The sequence below is a fragment of the Pyrgilauda ruficollis genome, unplaced genomic scaffold (genome assembly GCF_017590135.1).
Source record: "Pyrgilauda ruficollis isolate IOZ18807 unplaced genomic scaffold, ASM1759013v1 scaffold56, whole genome shotgun sequence".
NCBI classification, from domain to species: Eukaryota; Metazoa; Chordata; class Aves; order Passeriformes; family Passeridae; genus Pyrgilauda; species Pyrgilauda ruficollis.
The window spans coordinates 3,554,915-3,574,578 of record NW_024527266.1 but is presented as its reverse complement, the minus strand read 5'-3'; the positions used below and the strand labels follow the sequence as shown (position 1 = coordinate 3,574,578).

Sequence of the window (19,664 nt, the reverse complement as noted above, 5' to 3'; positions counted from 1 at the left end):
TTATTTTGAACGTCATAACTTTATTGAGACACCAGTAGTTACCACCTTCACTTTGTTAACCACAAATATATAGGACATTGTAAACACAGGTGCCGAGGTGGCGGGGTTCGCTGGAGTTGAATTTCGGAACGGACGGGGGCAGGGGCAGGGGGAGGAGGGTGAAGGGACACTCGGGCTTAGACAAGACCACTCAGAGGATCCTGTATGCGGCAGGCCATCCATGAGTCATCCTATATACGTATATATGTATAGCTTTATATTATACATCTCTTTAAATATATATATATAATATATATACTATACACAGGCAGTAATGTGGCAGGGGAAGGGGCAGGGCAGCCCAGGTGGTGTTACAAATGCCACACAGGCAGCAGGGAGTTGTCTGGATGGATGGTTTGAACTTGCTGCATGAGGTGGCCTCACTGGGTTCCTTACTTTGTACCTGCTCTGGGGATGGGAGCTGAGACTCCTGTGGGAACCACCCTGCAATGCTGCCTTCCTGGGTCCTCCCAAGTGCTTGCAAGGGTACAGGGACAAAGACACCTCCTCTCCTGTGGGAACTGCCAGGAATAACGCAGAGGAAGGGCGTGTGATGAGGTGATGAACAGGGTGGTGGGAATATGGGTGATCCAGGGATGAGGACACATCAGGAGGCTGAATGCACAGACAGAACTGGGGCAACATTTCATCATCTCTTTGCCCTTCACAGCCTCTGCTTCCACAAAACAGTCCCTTACTCGGGGGCTTTGTAAAATAAGAAGACATCAAGGGGCCATTGCTCCCCACTAGGGATGTGTAATCCCCCTGCAATTGGAACAAAGAGCAGAGGGAGAAGAAAGCTGCCTTATCATTTTGCTTATACAGCCTTCCCTCTGATCTCCTAATCTCTAGAGCGGGGCTGATCTCACCCACACTTAGAATGTAAAGGGACACGTTCCAGTCGGCTGCTCAGGACTCACCTATGATCACCAGAAATAGGCAACATCTTATCAGAAGCACCTAAGATAAGATAACCAGCCCTTTGGGTAGATCTGTATGTCTCATCACCTACAGAACCAGCCAAATGCCACTGGAAATTCCATTCTGCATTTTAAAGGGCTACCTCCAAACAAGCAGAGTCCCACTCCCAGATCTGTCACCACCAACCCTCCACTGCAAAGGCTGAAAGCACATGAACCCAAGCAGAGTATGTCTTCTCCCATGAGCAAAAGCAAGAAGCTGTCCGAGTATCTACTGCTGTAGTGTCACATCAATGCTTTTCTTATGACACAAAGCAAGGAGAACAACAGAGGGATGGGAAGTAACCCAAGATGAAGTCACTTGGCTCATGTCCCACTGAAGTGCTGGTTCTGAGGGGGAGGCTCATTCCTGTCTCAAGCCCACCTGAGCCCATCAGCTGGTTATATGAGAGAAGCAAGCCCAAGAGAATAAAGAAAAGCTTGCTCATTAGTCAGCCCCAAATGGTGTTTAGCCACCTACGTAACTCTGATGGGAGAAGGGGCATGCAAGATGCTCCTGCACCACACCCCAAAACAGAGCCCTAGGTAGATCCCCCACATACTGCCTGTACCTCTTCTTATGTGCCTAGTCACTCACAGACGAGGGACCTCCCAAAAGGTACAATTTTTTTTTTTTTTTTTCTGAGGGATGGTTACTTATAGCCTCCACCTCCTCTTGGTTCATTCCCCACACCCCAAAAGAAAGCATGAAGGATGACACAGATGAATCTAGGTGAGTACAACTGACTTCTCTCCTCCTCCACCTCATCATTCAATCATTCTCTTCTCTGGTGGGAGACAGACAGGAGGGTGCTCCCCCCACATCCAGTCACAACAAACCTCTCTCAATAAAGTAAACCCGTCCCAAGCCTAAATATTAGGCTGAACCCACAGAAAATGAAGCTCGAGGGGCTTCCTTCCAAAAAGCACCCCTCTTATTTACAGTATTGCATTCATTCATAGGCACAGAGCAAGGGATGTGTGCCTGTGCCCAGTCATTCCTGCTGCATCCTTAGGGCTACCTGATCCCTCTCTCCTGTCCTTACCAGTGGGTAGCCACCAGTGAGGCAGGCCAAGCCTGGGGAGGACAAGCCATGGGGACAGCCACCAGCAACACAAATGTGCTGGACAGAACAGGGAGAAACGGTGCCTGTATATACAGTGGAGAACACTGCTCCACTTCCCCCTGCTGCTCTGCAGTTTCTACCCCTTCCTTATCTTTGTGGGGCACTGGGAGGAAAGGACTGGTAACCTCGGTGTCCTCCAGATGAGATATTCACACAACCACAGGCCAGACCTGTGTCCCATTCTCCCCACTCCTGAGGGGGCTACGAGGAATAGGCTGGATGTGCAGTGCAGGCACTGACAGATTTTGGATCTGCTCCTGATCTCTGCTACTGGGACCAGTGTTGCATCAAGCAGGGTGGCTGCCTGGGGGATGGAGCTCCTCACTTCTGCAAGGTAAAGCCTGCTTCTTGTTTTCTGAGAGATGTCTGTGCCTGGGAGAATTGTCTAGGTAGCTATTGCTGAATTATTTCCATTTAGGGGAAATCTGGGAATCTGTCTTCATGCACAGACCTAACTTCTAACTTGGAACAAAGAGTGGGCTTCCACAGTTGTGTCTTTGCCTGGAACAAAATCACGAGGAGTGTGGAATGATACCCATAAGAGCTCTATCTAACAGTCACTGCTGCCACCTAGGCGAGGCTTTAAAGTCAGCCAGGATCTGACATGCTGCAGAAGAGCACTAAGGTATGGTCTACAACAAGTGCAGAAAGACCAGTTTTCAGACAACTCAGTCTGGCCCCAACCAATTCTGTGCACACCAAGACCTCTTCCCTATCTGAGTGGGAGGCAAAGCGCAGCCGTACAGGGCAGGACCCCTCCTGCCTGGCTGCACCCCTGTGCAAGAGCCAGACACATGCTGGCTATCCCAGCAGCAGTGTTTCTTCCTAAGCAGGGTCCTGCTCCATTCCTGTGTGCTACAAAGATGGTGTCAGCAAGAGGCTTTGCACTATTGTAAAGGAACAGAGGAACAGAGGAAGGTTCAGCAGGACCTGAGGAGCAAAACTGTCTTCTCCTGCTCTGGTTGAAATGACAAAGCTCCCCTCTTCCCCTCGAACCAGCCCAGCTGGGGTTGAAGGCTCTCAGGGCTCTCTAGAAGCCGACCTCCTCCACCCTTCCTCCCACAGGCACTGTATCTGGGCCCAGAGACTGGCATGGCTCCCCTCCTGCCTCATCAAACACTGGTCTGGGAAGAGCAGTGACTAGCAGGACGTACAGGCGAGGGGACCTCCACCTCAATCCAAGGGGGATGAGGAAGGACTGAATGTCAGGGCACCACCCTCTGCTCTGCTCAGTCTCTTGCTGTAACCTACTGATGTGCCTGCGCTTTCTGATTGTACCTGCAAATCTTCCTTTTTCCCTTCCCATTTTTTCTTCTTGTACTCCCCTCCTCTCTAATACCACTTCTCCTAAACCCTCTAAAAATAAAACACCCCTCCCTCACTAGCATGTGGCAGGGAAAAGCCCCCTTGTCTTTGCATGAAGGATGCTGTTCCTTCTGTCCTCCAGGCCCCTCCTCACACTCTTGAATGCTGACTCCAACACCATTCTCCTCCCTGAGCCACCAGGTGCTCCAAACCAATTTGGATGCTCCCACATCTACTCCAGCCTTTAGCGATACCATCTCTTCTAGGAAGGTTCCCGGTCCCTCTCATTTCTTCTGTTCTGCCTCCAACACCCTTTCCCCTGCCCTGCCGGTGCCATAGCTCCTCTCCTGTCCACAAGACAGACTCTGCCCTCTGTAACAAGGCAGAGGGAGAGGAGGAAAGGAGGGACCTTCCTATCAAAATGCAGGTTTTGGAAAAATTTGGTTCTGGCAGGTAGCTTGGTGGGAGAGAAGGAATAGGTGATGGGGAAACCTTTTTTCTTTTTTTTTTTGCCTTTTTTACAAACAATAAATAAAAACAGATGACCCAGAAGGCTGGAGCATAGCTGAGAGCCACCTCTTGTACCACTATGCACGTGTCTTGTTTGTGCCTCGGCTTTCTGCCGGCAGTGGGAACGGGGGCAGAAGGGAAAGGGGAAGGGAAAGGGGCATCGGTGGCTCAGTAGTTCTGCGTTTGGTACCCCTGTGTCTCGGTGTCGAAAGCATCTGCTGGAGGGGGCTGCTGGTACGTCCCCACCGCATCTGTAGCATCCTCCTCGTTCGTGTAGGGAGCATAAGGCATGCCGGAGTCCTGGCTTGGGTCCATGTAGTCCTGGGAGAAGAGGGCCGAATCGGCACCCAGCTGGAAACGCTGATACGCCAGGAATGCCTGGCCCACCTTTAAGGGAGGAGGTGGAGGGAAGAGATGGGAAGCAGAGAGGGAAGAGGAAAAAGAGGAGGAACGTACCGAAAAAGAGAAACAAACAAAAGTGGGGTTAGTAGTGGTTACGGATTAGTGCGCGAGGCCCGCTTGGCAGACTGCCGATGAAACGCCCCACGAGCGTGGAAGTCCACACTCTCCCACAGAAAGCACAAGACCACAAGGAGAGAGGAGGGCTGGGCAGGGATGGCTGCAAGACCAGTTGGCTGTGTGCAGCCTGCCAAGGCTCCCTGCTTTCTCTGGGATGTTCAGGGCACCTCCTGTCTGCCCGTGGGGTTTCACCAACATCGCAGGGGTGGCGGAGGCTCAGCTGGCACTGGTTATCCCAGTGAGCCCCTCCTGGCTGTGGGAAGGCAATCTGCCTCGGCAGCACCAGAGGGCTCGACTGCTGGGCTGCATCTATGAGGCCATTTGACTTGTAAAGGCCAGTAAGGAGAACACGATTTGACACAAAGTACTGAGGTAGAGGTCACCCCCTGAAACACCTTCACCAGTCAACATCTGCAAGGTGTAGCACAGACCTTGGGAAGGAGCAGCAGGAAGCAAGGCAGCTGCTTCCCAGACCAGGGGACAGTTAGCAAGCAAACTGCTGTCTCCTGCTTCAGGCACCTTTTGGTGGACTGCAGGAGCCTGGGAACAGGGTTCAGCAGGCATGGCTCATTGTCCCAGAGCATCCCTGAGAGAGGTGAGGAGTCTAGCAAGTGATGGGGGAGAGGTTTTTGGGGAATGAGGTCTGGGAAGAAATGGAAGAGATAAAATAGTGGGGGCAGAGGGGATCTCTGGCTGAAGTATTAGGTCTGAGCAGTCATCAAAAAAAGGCACAGTGGTGTTACACAGCATTAGTTAAGGTATGGGTGAGGGAGAGAAGGGAGCAGAAGAGGAGAAGAAATTGCCAGTTCCAAGTCTCCAGAGGGAGATCCCCCATTCAATGGACAACCCCACTCCAATTCAATGGCCCATATCTTCTCATTCCATGCCCTGCAGTGACCACACACTCATAGTCAGGGCATTGGAACCAGCTCTGCTCAGTGACCTCCTCCAGCTGCATCCCTCCACCCCTTCCCCCAAATTCTCCCATCAGCAAGGGGCACTAAGGCAGCAAGGATGGGGAGTTAGGGAACAGGGTATTGTATTCCTCCTGAAAATTAATGTCTCCGAGTCTCCGGAAAGCCAGAAATGCGAGGAAGCCCTGTGAGGAGAGAGAGGGTTGTGGGAAGGAGAATCAGTAAGGCAGAGCAAACCAGAGTGTTTGACTGAAATAAAAAAACTCCAAGGAACCAGGGGAAGAGGATGCCTTTTTGGCCACTTGCAAGCCTGTGCATGGGAGAGGATCACTGCAGGTGATGGCACTTCCAAAAGTGTCCTGAGAAACCTCTTGCAAAAACCCTGCTCCTTGTCTCACTTTTTGCTGGAGCTTGCAAGGGGCTTTTGGCAGCACTCGAGTGCAGGACACAGCTCATGAAGGGAACACACACTGCTGTCCCTCAATCCTGCCCAGTGTCACTGTGGCAAGGGTGCTGACAGCACAACCCTTTGCAGCCCCGCTTCCTCTTTGACAGCTCCATGGTCTTATGGCACCTTTCCTATCTGGACCCTGCCCAACATCAGGGCCTGTAGGAAGAGGAGAAGATAAAGCCACAAGGGCTTATGCATGGAGACAAGGTCAAAATGCTTTCCTGCTTGGCACTGTCCTGTCACTTCAGAAAACAATCACTTGTGCTTGGTGCTGTCAGAGGCAGGAGGAAGTCATCAGAGATATTTATATTTCAACCAACAGCTTTTCCAGGAAACTGGCAATAAAGAACTGCTGGGGAAAGGGCAGTCTTAAGACAGGAGTATCACCTTCCTAAAAGGCGAACCAGTGAGGTGGCACTCCAGTGGTGGGTGCAGAATCCAGAACAATGATGACATCTTGCATGATGGGAACAAAGGTGGAAGGGAGATGGGTGCAACCCCTGGCCTGCAGCTCCCTTGTCTATTTAGTGTCTGTAAGGTGAAAATGCTGTTGAAGTCCTCTGACACATAGAGAAAACAGTAACAGGTTGTCCACAGAGGTAGTGGATGCCCCATCCCTGCAAACATTCAAAATCAGATTGAACTGGGCTCTGAGCCACCTGATCTAGCTGAACATGTCCCTGCTCTTTGCAGGGGGGTTGCACTAGATGGCCTTTAAAAGTCCCTTGCAATCCAAATTACTGTATGATTCTATAACAATGATGGTTGGGGAGCTGGCCTGTCCAAGGTCATATTAAAGGTCTGTTGAGAACACTCCTTACAGGGATATGAGACTCTCTTGCCCATTGCGCTGATTAGTGCTCTAAAACCTTCCACGTAAGTTTTTGAGTCCCCAGTTTACTTTCCAACCACCTCCTCTCTGCTTTTTCTTCTCAGAAGCCATGTGAACTGCGATCCCAGGGGTCCCACTCTTAGCCAGTCTCCTTTCATTCCTCACAGGATAATACAGCACAGAGGACATTTGATCCAACATCATGGCTACTCTACTCACCCAGGTAAAGATGGAGAAGAACGAGAACGTGATGGCTGCTCGGGCTGCATCCCCTCCCTCATTCAGTGGGTTGTCCTCTGGTTTCGAAGCTTGCCACTGGTTGGTCAGAAAGCAGAAGCCAACGAACCAGAGGAATGCCCAGAAGGCTGGGATGGACCACCACCAGCATGACAAAGGGAAGGACAAAGACAACAAGAAGATATGCATAACATGTAAATATTACATTTCTCTAGAAATTTCAACCCTCTGAGACCCACCACTATGTTGCAGACTGGGCCAAACTGACTGCTCAGCCACTCGGAGCCCAAGTGAGCTGGCAGGCTCCCTGACAGCAAATTGTCAAGGTGACCAAGAGGTGTCTGCAGAGAGCACCTCAGGAGAGTTCATTTGCTTGTGTTTGGATTGATCATAGGACTTCCATTTGGCCTTGAGAGGGAGCCTGAAGGGCTTCCAGTACTAGAGCAATCACCTGGGCTCTATGAAACAGCCATTGCTTCACAATCCTGTTCTGCAAGGACAAGCAAAGAGTAATTACTTCCATGGGAGCTGCAAAAGAGTGGGAAGCAGCTGGTCTGCAGTTACACAGAGACCAGCTTGTGCTCAGGACAGAACAGCTCAGGGACTCACATCAAGGAAAGGTGCTGAAAGATCACTAACACGCTGTGCCCCTAGGAAAGGGTGAAGGTAGGACGTACTCACCCTCTGCCAAGCACAGGCAGACACCTTGCAGTGAGGGAAATGGGCATTCCAAAGCAACAGAAAAAAACAGGGCACAATCCCTCCCCTTCTCTTGTCAGCTGTACAGAGGATTGCATGCAAGGGGCTAACTGTGAAAGAATCTGCAAGCCCAAAGTCCCTAGCAAATCCAGGTGCTTCAGCTGATCCTGCCCTCTCTCCATTCTTGGCCCCTTTGACATACTCCAGGGAGAGCCTGCCATTGAGCAGTTTGCCTGAACGGCTGGAATAAGCCAGCAGGGCCAAAGGGCCAGGAAGCTCACCCGAGACGCCGATGTCCGAGAGCACTGCCTTCTTGCGGTCCTTGACGCTGCTGATCTGCGGGAAGTAGGCATCCAGAGCCAGGTAAAGAAGGCAGCTGAGGAAGGCGAGGACACCCACGGTAATGCCATAGTTGCAGGCATTGTGATTGCGGTTGAAGATGCAGTGCTCTTCTACCTCATCCGCGCGGTTCACGTACCCTTCATTGACAATGGAGCCGAACACCACGATGGAGAACACCTGTGGGGAGGGAGGCCGGGGCACATCAGGGCGAGCCCCATCTCTCTGGACCAGCAGGAAGGAGCAGAGCTCTGCAGGGGACAGACACCCTACACCAGCACCTTTCTGCTCTGCTGAGCTCCTGCCCTGCTGCCTTGCCTGGGTTGTAGCCACAGGGAATTTACTGGGAACATGGTCTCATTTTATTTCTGAGGATTAACTTATAATAGTTAAAATGAACCTTTTTATCCATCTGACCTAAAGCGATGCAAAGCAGTTGCAGTCTGGAGTAAGGGTGGCTTCCCACAGACACACAGGGAGGTGACATGGAGTGTAAACTGGGATATGGTTTTGGTGCGGGTGCCTGCATACAATGGCTTCAAGTAGTGGAAATCCTCTTAGTCTGCACTTACTCTCCCACTCACTCCTTTCTCTTCAAGAGATTAATTGTTTCTACCATGCATCTGTTCACTGATTTTATCTATCAAACTACTATGCTCTTTTCCCCATCCACCCTCCCACAATCTACAGCCCTGCTTGCTCTGCAGCTCCACTCTGCTGGGCTTCCATTCTCCCCATTTCTCCACACCACACACCTCTCTCCACCAGTTTTCCATCAGCCCACTCCATCATACCACCTATCCTGTCCACTCACCCATATGCCAACACCCTCCAACCTTCCCCACAAACTTCAGGGGCCAAACATCCCTACTCCAGGCCCACTTGTCAGGGCCACTAAGAGTCCTCCCTACCTGTCACCACCACTGCCGCTGCACGTTATTTTAAATCAGGCAGAATTAAGGATGAGTCCAGGTAGAAATGCCCTAATCCGCAGTTGCTGGTCTAATCTTTGCTCATGGGCTTAGCCTTTGTCACCTGCCACAAGGCTGTCCCTCTTTGACACAGCAGGTTCACCAAAGCAGGGAGCTATTTACAGCAGCCTCAGTCCTGCACCTTGCATCTCAAATAAACAGCTTCCCCTTCCCCAAAGAAGAAAGAGGGGAATATTAAGGCAGCATGTACAGATTTTTCCTTGCAGGGCATCTGGAGACCCTCACTAGGAACAGCTGACTGGATGCTGCCTGCAAGAAGAGCCTCAGGGAAATGGGAATGGGATCTCAAGCATGAGATGAAATTACATATGAAGTGCACTAGGACATCACCAGGGTACTCTGCCAGCCTGGGAGATGTCTGCACAACAAGACTTGGCACCTTTGAAACCACCCTCCCATCCCCAAGGAGAAGCAGCAGACAAGAAGATGAGGAGGCCAAGTCTCCTGTAGGAAGTGGAGCTAGGTCTGAGTGTTTGCCTGGCCAGGACCCCAGTTCCACTTAACCCAACCAAGCACCAGAAGACAACCCAGAAAGCAGAGAAGCAGCTTTGTGAGTGCAGGGAAAATGGCTGATTAATGCCAACCCAATACACCACCTGTTATCAGTGAAGTTGGATACCTGAAATCCAAAGCACAGAGCTCTGCTGCTTGGCCTGTGGCATCAAGATCCAGAGGAAAAGCCTTACTCAGAGTCCCCCAACAGCCACTGGGCAGATACTCAACATCCACCACATTTCACCTGCCAAACTCTAACAAATATCCACCAACACCAATATTATTTTTTCACCTCAAGTCTCATAATTGGGTCACACTTGAGTTGTTGAAATTGGGTGTATCACACTAGAGCAAACTAAAAAAAGCTGGAAGCTGGTGTTCCTAAGCGTAGGAGCTATATGGGTTCTCTGAAAATCATAAGAGCTTTTTAAGTTTAGAAGTAAAATGCCCAATTTCTCCTCCTCCTTCTTCTTGCAAGTCGAGATTGATCATATTTTGCAGAAATTGCCTGTGAAAATTAAATAAGAATCTCTTCTGTTAGAAGCAAAGATTTAGTCCTCAAAATTTCAGCCTGAGTGATTTGGAAAGCAGCAAAATTGCAGACAATTACAGCCAGGCTCCTTCAGTGGGATGTCTCACACACCTTCACAACAGGCTGGGCTGGCAGGTCTGCTTAGGGTCATTGGCAATAACGCCCTGCTCCTCTGACCCCAGAGAGAGCTGACAGACTCCTGAAGTGACATCCCAATGTGAGGCTGTGACCAGCACTGATGCTGACACCTGAAGTATCAACCTCCATATATTGAGCTTACAAAGTGGGTGCCCTGTTTTCTGCAGCATTAGACAGAAAGCCTATCTTCTCTTTGGAAGATGAGGAACAGCCTCTAAAGTAGCATAGTCTGGTGTTCAGTTTTGGTTTAGGACTCAAAACTAGTAAAATGTTGATTCCCTGAGTCAAATGAACCTTGCAACAAGCTCTATTGCGAGCCTCTGCTTACTCATTTGGGATGAATGAACTTTTGCAATGGTCTCTCCCCAGAGACACATCTGTGGAGATACATCCTGATACACATCTCCTCTCTGCTCCTACCTTTGGGCTTGCTGCTGGGCTGGACAGAATAATTTCTTTTTGCATATGCTCTTTCATACCTTTTTATGCTGGCACATCATAAAGGCACAACTCGGAGTCACAAGACTCCCTCTCCCTAATTTTCAAGCAGAGGTGGCATTCCTAACTTCCTTTCTCCACCTGCAGTCAGCCAAGATGCCAGACTTCTCTCCTATGAAGAGAAACCTGTTTCACAGCCTGGAGGTGCCCATGGTATGATTTACAGGCAAGCATCTGATTTCCGGTGATCTTAGAAGTTTTCTAGAGAGATCCCACTAAGCATGTTCTCACTTGTGAGCAGAATAAGATGCTGTGGATGCTTATCCTCTGAAACAGCCATCCCAAAGTACTCTTTGTCCTTAAGAAAGTTTTCTATAGACCAAAGCACAGTAGCTTATGAGATGTCTCCTTCTTTCTGTGTTTTTCCTCACCAGTGGCATCAGCTCTGATCCATGCTGCACTCCCTGGCAGTGCAGAGAGGGCAAAGAGAGGGTGTGCTCCCTTTGCCAGCCTGCCACCACCCTGGTGGCACAGCAAAACGCTGTGAGGACTCACTGTGCACAGAAACCTTGAGCTGCGCTGGGTTACACTGACTGGGCAAGAATGGGCAGGCTCAAAACAGAGATTCCAGGTAGAGCTGGACAGCAAAAGGACCAACTCTGCTGCTGCTGCTGACAGGCAACATCACCTCTTTCATTCCCATGATGTCCGTACCTGGAAACTGTTATGACAAAAAAATTTCTAAAAAAATCATAGTTATGAGCTTAGATCTTGCAGCCTTTAGGAGAAACAGTTGTACACTTCATCCATGGCAGCTATTCCTTGTTGGTATGGGAGCAGCTGGGTGGAAGTTCACTGACGTGGCAAGTCATCTTAAAAAGAGCAAATGTATTTTATTTCCTTGATTTCACAATCCATGCCCTGAAAGATGATTCAAGCAACAGATGCCGAATGAATGACTGCTTAGATAATAAACAAAGCACCAAGTTTTCAAGGATGAAGTGTTTACGTTCCTGTTCCTGGCACATCTGCAGCACTTGTAAGGAAGCACCAGTGACCACCAGCACTGGCACAAGCCTCCTCCTGCTCTGTGTTACTGCTGCTTGTGCCTTCTCCCCCCATTTGGCACTTGCTGTACAAAGCCTTGCCTGCGGCCACTGATAAAATGGCCCAAAATACACATCCAGCTGCCAAGAGGAGGCAAGGACAAGATGGCAGAAGTCTTCTCCTGACTGAGCAGTGAGATGCAGGCAAGTGGCTTGTCTGCAGGCTAATAGGAGGCCTCCCGAGGCTCTCAAATGCAGCCCATCCTTTCACTCTGCACAGGGAGATCGCTGGCCACTTTCTTAAGCTTGGTAACAAAAACCAGCCAACCATCCCCAGCTTTATGCACTTAAGCTGCCTCATTTCTTCAGCAATGTTATTTAAGTCAGTTAACAGACTTGAACTAACTAGATTTTTAGGTTGAGAGGGTTTCTTTAAGCCTCCAAGAGCAACATCAATTGGGCAGGTGTGCAGCCTGTCTGGAGGTACTCATTTAATAAGCAGTAATATATTTGGCTAGACTCAAAAAAGGGACAAAAAAGAGCACTTGGAAAAGATCTGACCAACTCAGCCCTGCTGCTGGGACTGGGCTTTGCTCCACTTCACTGCTCCTTACACACCACGTCCACATAGGTTGTTGCAATCATTTTCCTCGACTCCTGTTTTCATCCAAGAGTTTTGAGGACACCAAGTGCAGCCAGAGCCAGGTGCTGACACAGGCAGAGCAACGTGCCAAGAGACGCAGCAAAATGAACTTAATGCTTAGCACTGCGGGGAGGAGACAGAGAACCTGAGAGTTTTCCTCTCCTTGTTTCTCAAGGGGCTCATGCTGGCCATTACAAGCACGTAAAGGCTCATTACAGTGAGAAAAGTGCAAACCAGGCAAAATTCTGCCTCTTGTCATAAAGCACCTTTTTTGTTTTTCCCCTTGGTAAACTAGGTGATCTGATTTTGCCAAAGGCAAAGGTGAGAGATGAGAAGAGAGGCTCTCCAGTCCCTCCCCACTGCAGGCTCCACCCTGCAGAAAGCCAGGCAAAACCTCCTGAGCATCATGTGAGGCGCTTTCCACCATGCTGCCCATCCCCAGCCGTGCATCAGATGCTCCTGAGCATCATGTGATGGATGCAAAGCACAGCCAGCCTCTGGCAGTGCACTAGGATTTTCCTGTACCTCATCCCAGGACTTTGTCATGCTGCCTTCCTGACTTCATCCCCAAGATCCCCATGATGGCTGTGGTGGGGATGAGGCTGAAAAGGGTTTCTGCTGAGCTGCCTGCTTGGGCTCACTGCAATGCCTCCAGTCACAGCCTCTGCGCACTGCATGCTGCCTCTCCCTCTCACATACCCCCTTTTTTATTCTGTTATAGAGAGGAAATAGTTTGATGACATAATATTCCTCATGGGACTTTAAATCAAATCCCCCTCAGGCAGAACGAAGCCATAACCTCTTCTGAGTTTGATCTGGTAATGACCAGAAATAAATCTGTTTAAAAAGAAAGCAAGAGCAGGAGACGGTGCAAATGATAAACTGGCAGAGATGATCTGGCTTTCATTTTCATTCAGCCACTTGCAAATGGAGTCTCTGGAAAGCTTTGGAGTGCCCTGCACAGACATGGAATGCAATTATTATTATTATTATTATTGTCATTAAATCTTCTTGTATTTAGTTCATTTTGAAGAAAACACATGCAGCTTTTGAGATGCATGGGACTGGCAGCTTGGAAACAGGCAGCCTCTATTTACTCCCCCCAGCCAGCACCACACAGGCAGCAAACAACTCCTGCCCACAGCCTCGACAGTCTGAGCCTTGTGCAGGTGCTGGAGGAGACCAGTCTCCCTGGACCCCATTTCCCTGACCATGGGACAGGGGAAAAGCACGGGTATGCCAGCACTGCCCTCCCAGCTCAGCCTCCCTGGCCATCAGCCACATGGCACCAGCTCCCTGCCAGGGCTGAGCCGGAGCAGGTGACCAAAGGGAGAAAGGCTCTGCATCCCTAATTCCTGCCATGGGATCTGGGACACACTTTCCTGGCCAGCCAGCTTTTTTTTCACACATGGTTTGGCAGCTGACTGCCTGGCCATTAACCCTTCTGCCTCCCACCAGACCTGTGCTCAGGTCTCATGCACTTCCCATGGTTAAACAGCATCTTTTGTCCCACCACTGCTGGTGACAGCACCCCACAATCACATGTCCATGGCGGTATCCAGGTTCTTCTGTGCTTTCAAGGTGATCCCTACATTGCTGTGCCACAGGTCAGCAAAGTGGCTGCCCAAAAGTTGCATCTTTTTCCCACATGAAAAGTTCTGTTTTCTTTCTAGGACCACATCTCCCCCTCCTTGGCTTGGCTGTGCCAGCACAGGCAGAGAACTGCATGCCGTGCCATCTGCAGTGCCTGCTCCTCTTGCAGCCACACGGGTCCTCTCTGCTGCCTTGTTTCACACAAATATTTGCATTAGCCATGTCCCATCACCATGCAGCTCCTCTGCTTCTCCCCTGTATGCCTCTCATGTTTTGAAACAGCAGATTACATATGGTTGTCTTATTTTTTGCTCGTATTTCTGACTGTCTTTGGTCCCTATTGCTACTTCTCAGATTTTTATGTGGAAATATCATTAATGAGAGATTTGTTTCTGCTCCAAGATCCTTCCTGGAAATGCTGTGCTGGAAACAACAAAACCTGCTGTATCCAACCTGAATCACTGAGCAACTGTGCATATCTGTTGTTGATCTTGTGACACAGCCTTTCGCCCAATCCTAATGACAGCAAAACCCCAAAAATCCTTTTGAAGCTGACCTAGGCAAGGGCATCCCATGAAGAACTGTCCCTAGGGCTTGACTGAGAGCACGTGCTTTGAACCACCCTGTTCCTTTCATCTGCACCAATTTACCTCACAAGCACGCAGCCAGCGAGCAAAAACGGAGTGCAGGAACAGAGGCAGAAAGCATGAGCTGTGGGCCAGGAACATGGGCAAGGTCTCAGCTAAATTAAATGTGGACAGAAAGAAGGTGGGAGCCCAGCTGCAGCTGGTTTTAGACTAATAAGGCCTCCAGGCTCTAAGGCTCAGTTTAACTGCCATTGCAAGCCCATACTACTGTCCTTAGGAAGAGAGAAGTGGTGTTGTAAGCCAAGCATGAGTGTGGCAAGCCAGGGACCTGCTGGCAAGGCAGGAGATGGGGCTCTCTGCCACGCTGTGGCTAGCTCCCATCCTCCAGCTTGCAGGTGCCAGCCTCTCATGGGGAAGCCAGGAATGTGGTTCCTGTCCTTCACCTGCCTTGTCTGCTCAGCTGGAGCTGCTTGGGATGTGCTGTGCCTGTAGACACAGGGGACAGCCCTTCCTGTACCAGTTCAAATGTTCTGGATGCTCCTATCAGCCAGAGGACACAGTGGCAACAGCAGCAAGCGATGGCAAAGAAGACTGAGTGCCTCTCCTCACTGAACCTCCCTTCGGAGAGGCAGTGTCCTTGGTGTCGGAGGGGGACTTGGCACCTCAGCCTATGTGACAAGTTTTAACGGGCTGCTTTGTCTGTGCAGCTCTGGTTAGAAATACTCTTACTCAAGCCCACGTCAAAACAAGCTGGGCCTGCTTCCAAAAACTGAGTTACTTTTGTCTTGTTAGGCTTTTACATCAAGCAGCACTTCAGTTTCTCCAGGAAGCAGGTTTCCAAGCAGACAGGAGCACCTGGAACAACTTGTTTCAATTAGCATTTTACTTATTTATGGCGTCAGTGTTATATCCAAGGCCTGTGGGCTGCAGAGGAGCCACCCAGCTCCCCTGCACCGGCTGTGGAGAGCACTGCTGCACTGCCCTGCGGGTCAGGGCACAGTGGGAATACGTAGGGATGTGCTCACACTCACCTGCTTTATTTCAAGAACAATCCTGGAGCTGTGCAGCCCTAGCTTGGTGTGGGTCACCCAATGCCACTAGCTCTAGCTGTAGCACCAATAGCTCCAGCTTCTGGGTCACCTGAACATCCAAACCTACATGGGAACCCCACAGAGCCACCACTGATCAGCAGCACGCACACCAGGCAACCAAGCAACCTTTCTGTAGGGAGACACTCTGCTGTGCCTGCTGACCTCCAAAGCACCCACGAAACCTGAGCTGCCTCACAACACTGCCGTGGTGGACAGATGTTCCAGAATTGCTAAACTCTTTCCACAGTTTAGCATTCTCCTTGTCAAATTTATCCTATTCTCTTCTTCAGCAAGGAGCAATATAAATAATCTTTGATCATCCCATTTGTTCCTGATCCTGCAGTTCTCCCTGGAGATTTGCTGCTGCCTCAATTGGGCTGCCAACTCCCTGGACAGGAGCCAGTTTTGGTGTCTCTTGGTAAAAAGTCATGTGCACCTCTGTGCCATCATGAAGTCTGCTCAAAGGCAGCGTGACCCACGCACAAGGTCAGTGCCTAAGGAAGCGATCATGAGAATTTCTGCTCAGTGAAAGCTCATCACGTGAAACAGGCCAAAAGGAGCCTCCAGCTTGCCCTGCAGAGACAATGGACCATTCATACCATGAGCAGGATAAAGGCAAATGAGATCTCAGGAGATGACAGGCAAAATACTTTCAGTGTGTGCAAAAGTATGTGAAGGGAAGGATTCTCAGGGAGACCACGAGGAGGGAGAGCCCTTGGCCACCAGAAGAGTTTGGCTCATAGAGCCTGGCACTAGAAAGTCTAAGTATGGATGCAATCAGTTTATAAATACCCAGGGGAAAACACCAGGGACGAAAAAGCACCATTTAAACTGAAGGGCAAAAGATCACAAAAGTAAACAGATACCAAACAGATTTACAATGGAAAGCCTCTGACCACTGGAACCATGGAACCCTCTCTCAGAGGAAGTGAGAAGGGAAGAAAATCACAGACTAGTCTTTTTTCAGAAAAGCTCATCCAATGTATGGAAGGGGCCATAAAGGGTCTGATGCTTGTGACAGTCTGAGAGAGGATTTCACTGCCCACAGGGACCTCTCTTGTTCTCAAGTTTAAAGAAAAGACCAAAACTAAAACTAAATATTTGGGGTGAGCTTTTGGTTTCCCTGCTTTGTTAAAAGACAGATGCCCAGGATGACACACAAGACCAAGCCAGTGGAAAAGCAGGAGAAGGAAGGCATAGCCTTGCACCATGGTGGCTATGCCACCCTCCCTTGCTGAACTGGTGAACTGAAGCATCTCCAGCTTCTGCAAAAGAACTTTAATTTCCAGGGCCAAGTGAAGTGCCTGGGGTAAATCCCATCCTGTCCTCTGTCAAGGTCAGATGGGCAGGGAAAAATAGCGTGGGGTCCCAAGGAGATGCTGCTCTGTAGAAAGTGCTTCTTGCCAGGGGAGACCTTGCAGGTCACAGAAATGAGCTCAGCAATCAAGCCAACAGTGTCTGAGATACTCTGAAGCAGATTAGGTGCCTAATTAAAAAACAAATGTATTTCTTGTTCTCTCTCCCTCACCGGGTGCCTCTGGGAAGCCAAAATCCTGCAGTGCTTCGATGAAGGGGAAAAAAACCCACCAGACTGAGAGGCAGATAGAGAAAGATAAAATTCTGCCACAGAGATTAGCAGCGGGAGAGCCTTTGTAGGTCACATCACGTCCATCATCCCCGGGCACACAGGCTGGCTCCACTCCAGCCGCCCAGGGCCGGGGGCACACGTACCCCCTCGCCTGGCACCCAGCAGCAGCCCCGGCAAGCCAACCCCTCCCAGCGTGATGTGCTGTACTGTAAACAAGCTCAGGCAGGCGGACAGACAGACAGAATGCCCGCATTAATCAAGTCCTCAGCTGTCCTGGCGCTCTCCAGCCACCCTCCGAGTCACCCGGAGGGGATCTCACACACCCACCCGGTTGGGAAGGCAAGGGCTGCCTCTCCACCGCCACCAGCAAGCCAGACCACCTTCCCTTCTCGTCCCTGACTGCACCTGGCACTGCTTTTATTTTATTTTCGCCAAGCCAGCCTGCCGCTTTGCCTCCCCGCTCCCATGCGCATGTGTCTGTCTCCCCGGCGCTCTCTGCCCGCCCTCCCCTCTCCGCTGCCGGCTCAGAGCTCAATCTCTCCCCGCCAGCCCGCTGCTGCAGCCCTCGCTCCCTTAATCCCAATGACCTTCTTGAACAAACGCGCCAGCCCCATGGGCAGCCATGGATCGGCGTCACGGGAAGAGGGAGAAACCTCCCCATGACACCCCCGTTAGGCTGCTCTTTCTCCCTGCCCCCTTCCCCACGAATTACTAAGAGGAAAAGGTTACAGGGAAAGCAGGTTGGGGGGCTGAGAGGGTAAGGATAAAACGCAGAGCCACAACCAGCCCCCACAGCCCCTTCAACTCGCTCCAGCACGGCCTGAGCCCAGCACCCTCTGACCCACAGGGAAGCAATTCCAGAAGTGCAGCATCCCCCCTCCCGGGTTCCCCCTGTCACCCCACATCCTGCTGTCTCCCTGCACCCAGCATAAACACACAGGCATGGAAGAAGGAGAAGACATCACACTCTGGAAAGCACCAGAGACAGAGACAGGCTCATGGTCCAACCTGACTCACCCTGTCCCTCCCCGCGGGAGAAACCCCAAACCAGCCTGCTCTCACCCTATACTCACAGACATATGTGCATACAGCTGTACATCTGTGTGCATGCATACCTGGAGATTTATACATACAGAGATATATGAACCCAGAGATAGATCCCCATAGCCAAACATATATATAAGAGACATAGCCATAAATGCTATAGAAGCATATACGTCCATAACTCTCTGTACAGATCTAGGCTGTGTGGAGACATATTGACGGACACATGCATATTATATATATATATATATGGATACATGCGCATAGACATGCATAAATAAAGCACATAATAATAAATATATAATCCACACAACATATAATGATAACATATAATAACATATAATGCTATATAACATACACGTAATGATTTTGTGTGTGTGTGAGTGTGTATGCAGGTGTGCGGGAAGGTCAGGGTCGGGGCCGGTGGCGGCCGCCCGCCCCGGAGGGAGCCCCGCGCCCCCCGCAGCCCGGCGGGCCGCCCCCCGCCCCGCTGCCGCTGCCGCTGCCGGTGCTGCCCGCGGGGGCGGCGGGGCCTTACCCAGGAGACGAACCGCAGGATGGTCTGCGGCTGCCTGATGAAGGCCTGCGGGTCGAAGGCGCCGCCGGCTTTCCCCGCTCCGAAGGCGCCCCCGTCCATGGCGGCGCGGGGGTGGGCGGGAGGCAGGCGGGGGGCTCGGCGGGGGGTGCCGCGCGCGCCCGCCCACGGGGACGCGCCGCGCCGGGAGCGCGCAGCCACCCCTTCCCCCGCCCCGCCGCCGCCACCCGCGACACACGGCGGGGACAGACCCGGGGCCCTGGGGCTGGAGGGTGCGGCGGTGCCCGGGGTGCGGACACCTGCCGGTACTAAGGCAGGCCACCCCCGACCCCGGGGGAGGGATGGGGCGATGCCACTCCGGGGCTCCGTGGGGCCCGGCGGGGCCAGCCCCCCGCCCGCCCACACCCTCTGCTCGGCCCTAGGGCTGTGTCCGCTCCGGGCTCCCAGGCGGGAGACAGGGAGCCGCCAGAGAGGGTCCCGCAGAGGTGATTCGGGGTCTGGAGCATCTCCTAGGAGAAGAGACTGAGGGAGCTGGGCCTGTTTAGTCTGGAGAACAGAAGAGTGAGAGGGATCTCATTAACGCATATAAATATCTCAAAGGTGGGTGGATGTGCCAGACACTTTTCAGTGGTGCCCAGCAGAGCAATAAGCTAAAACACGAGAAATTTCACTTCAACATGAGAAGAACTTCTTTACCTTCAAGGTGGCAGAGGCACTGGAACAGGCTGCCCAGGGAGGTCGTGGAGCTTCCCTCTCCAGAGACACCTGGATGCCTTCCCATGTCACCTGCTCTGGGTGTCCCTGCCTAAGGACTAGGTGATCTCCAGAGGTCACTTCCAACCCTAGCAATTCTGTCATTCTGGGATGCTGCCCCGCAGAGGGGTAAGGCTGGGCCCTTGGGCACAACCCGTTATCCCTCACCAGATGCCTGCCCTGGACAAAGATGCTCGGTGTGCCTCAGAACCACCTGCAGCAAAGCCAGGGGCTCTCATTCCCAACATCCAGCACCCT

General features: G+C 51.3%; 1 protein-coding gene across 4 annotated transcripts; it reads right to left on the bottom strand.

Moving 5' to 3' along the window:
• Window positions 1–18,832, bottom strand: SYNGR1 (synaptogyrin 1). Of its 4 annotated transcripts, XM_041481718.1 has the most exons (5): window positions 18,657–18,831; window positions 8,071–8,111; window positions 7,874–7,968; window positions 6,876–7,021; window positions 1–4,327 (listed from the first exon to the last, which is right to left on the bottom strand). In XM_041481718.1, exons 1-5 carry the CDS (start codon window positions 18,753–18,755, stop codon window positions 4,109–4,111), a joined length of 600 nt encoding a protein of 199 aa, XP_041337652.1. In that variant the 5' UTR covers window positions 18,756–18,831; the 3' UTR covers window positions 1–4,108. The 4 variants fall into 4 exon arrangements, with proteins under 4 accessions (XP_041337652.1, XP_041337650.1, XP_041337651.1 ...); XM_041481716.1 differs by having other exon boundaries at window positions 7,874–8,111; window positions 18,657–18,832; XM_041481717.1 differs by having other exon boundaries at window positions 1–4,261; window positions 7,874–8,111; window positions 18,657–18,830.
• Window positions 18,833–19,664: the final 832 nt, after the last annotated feature.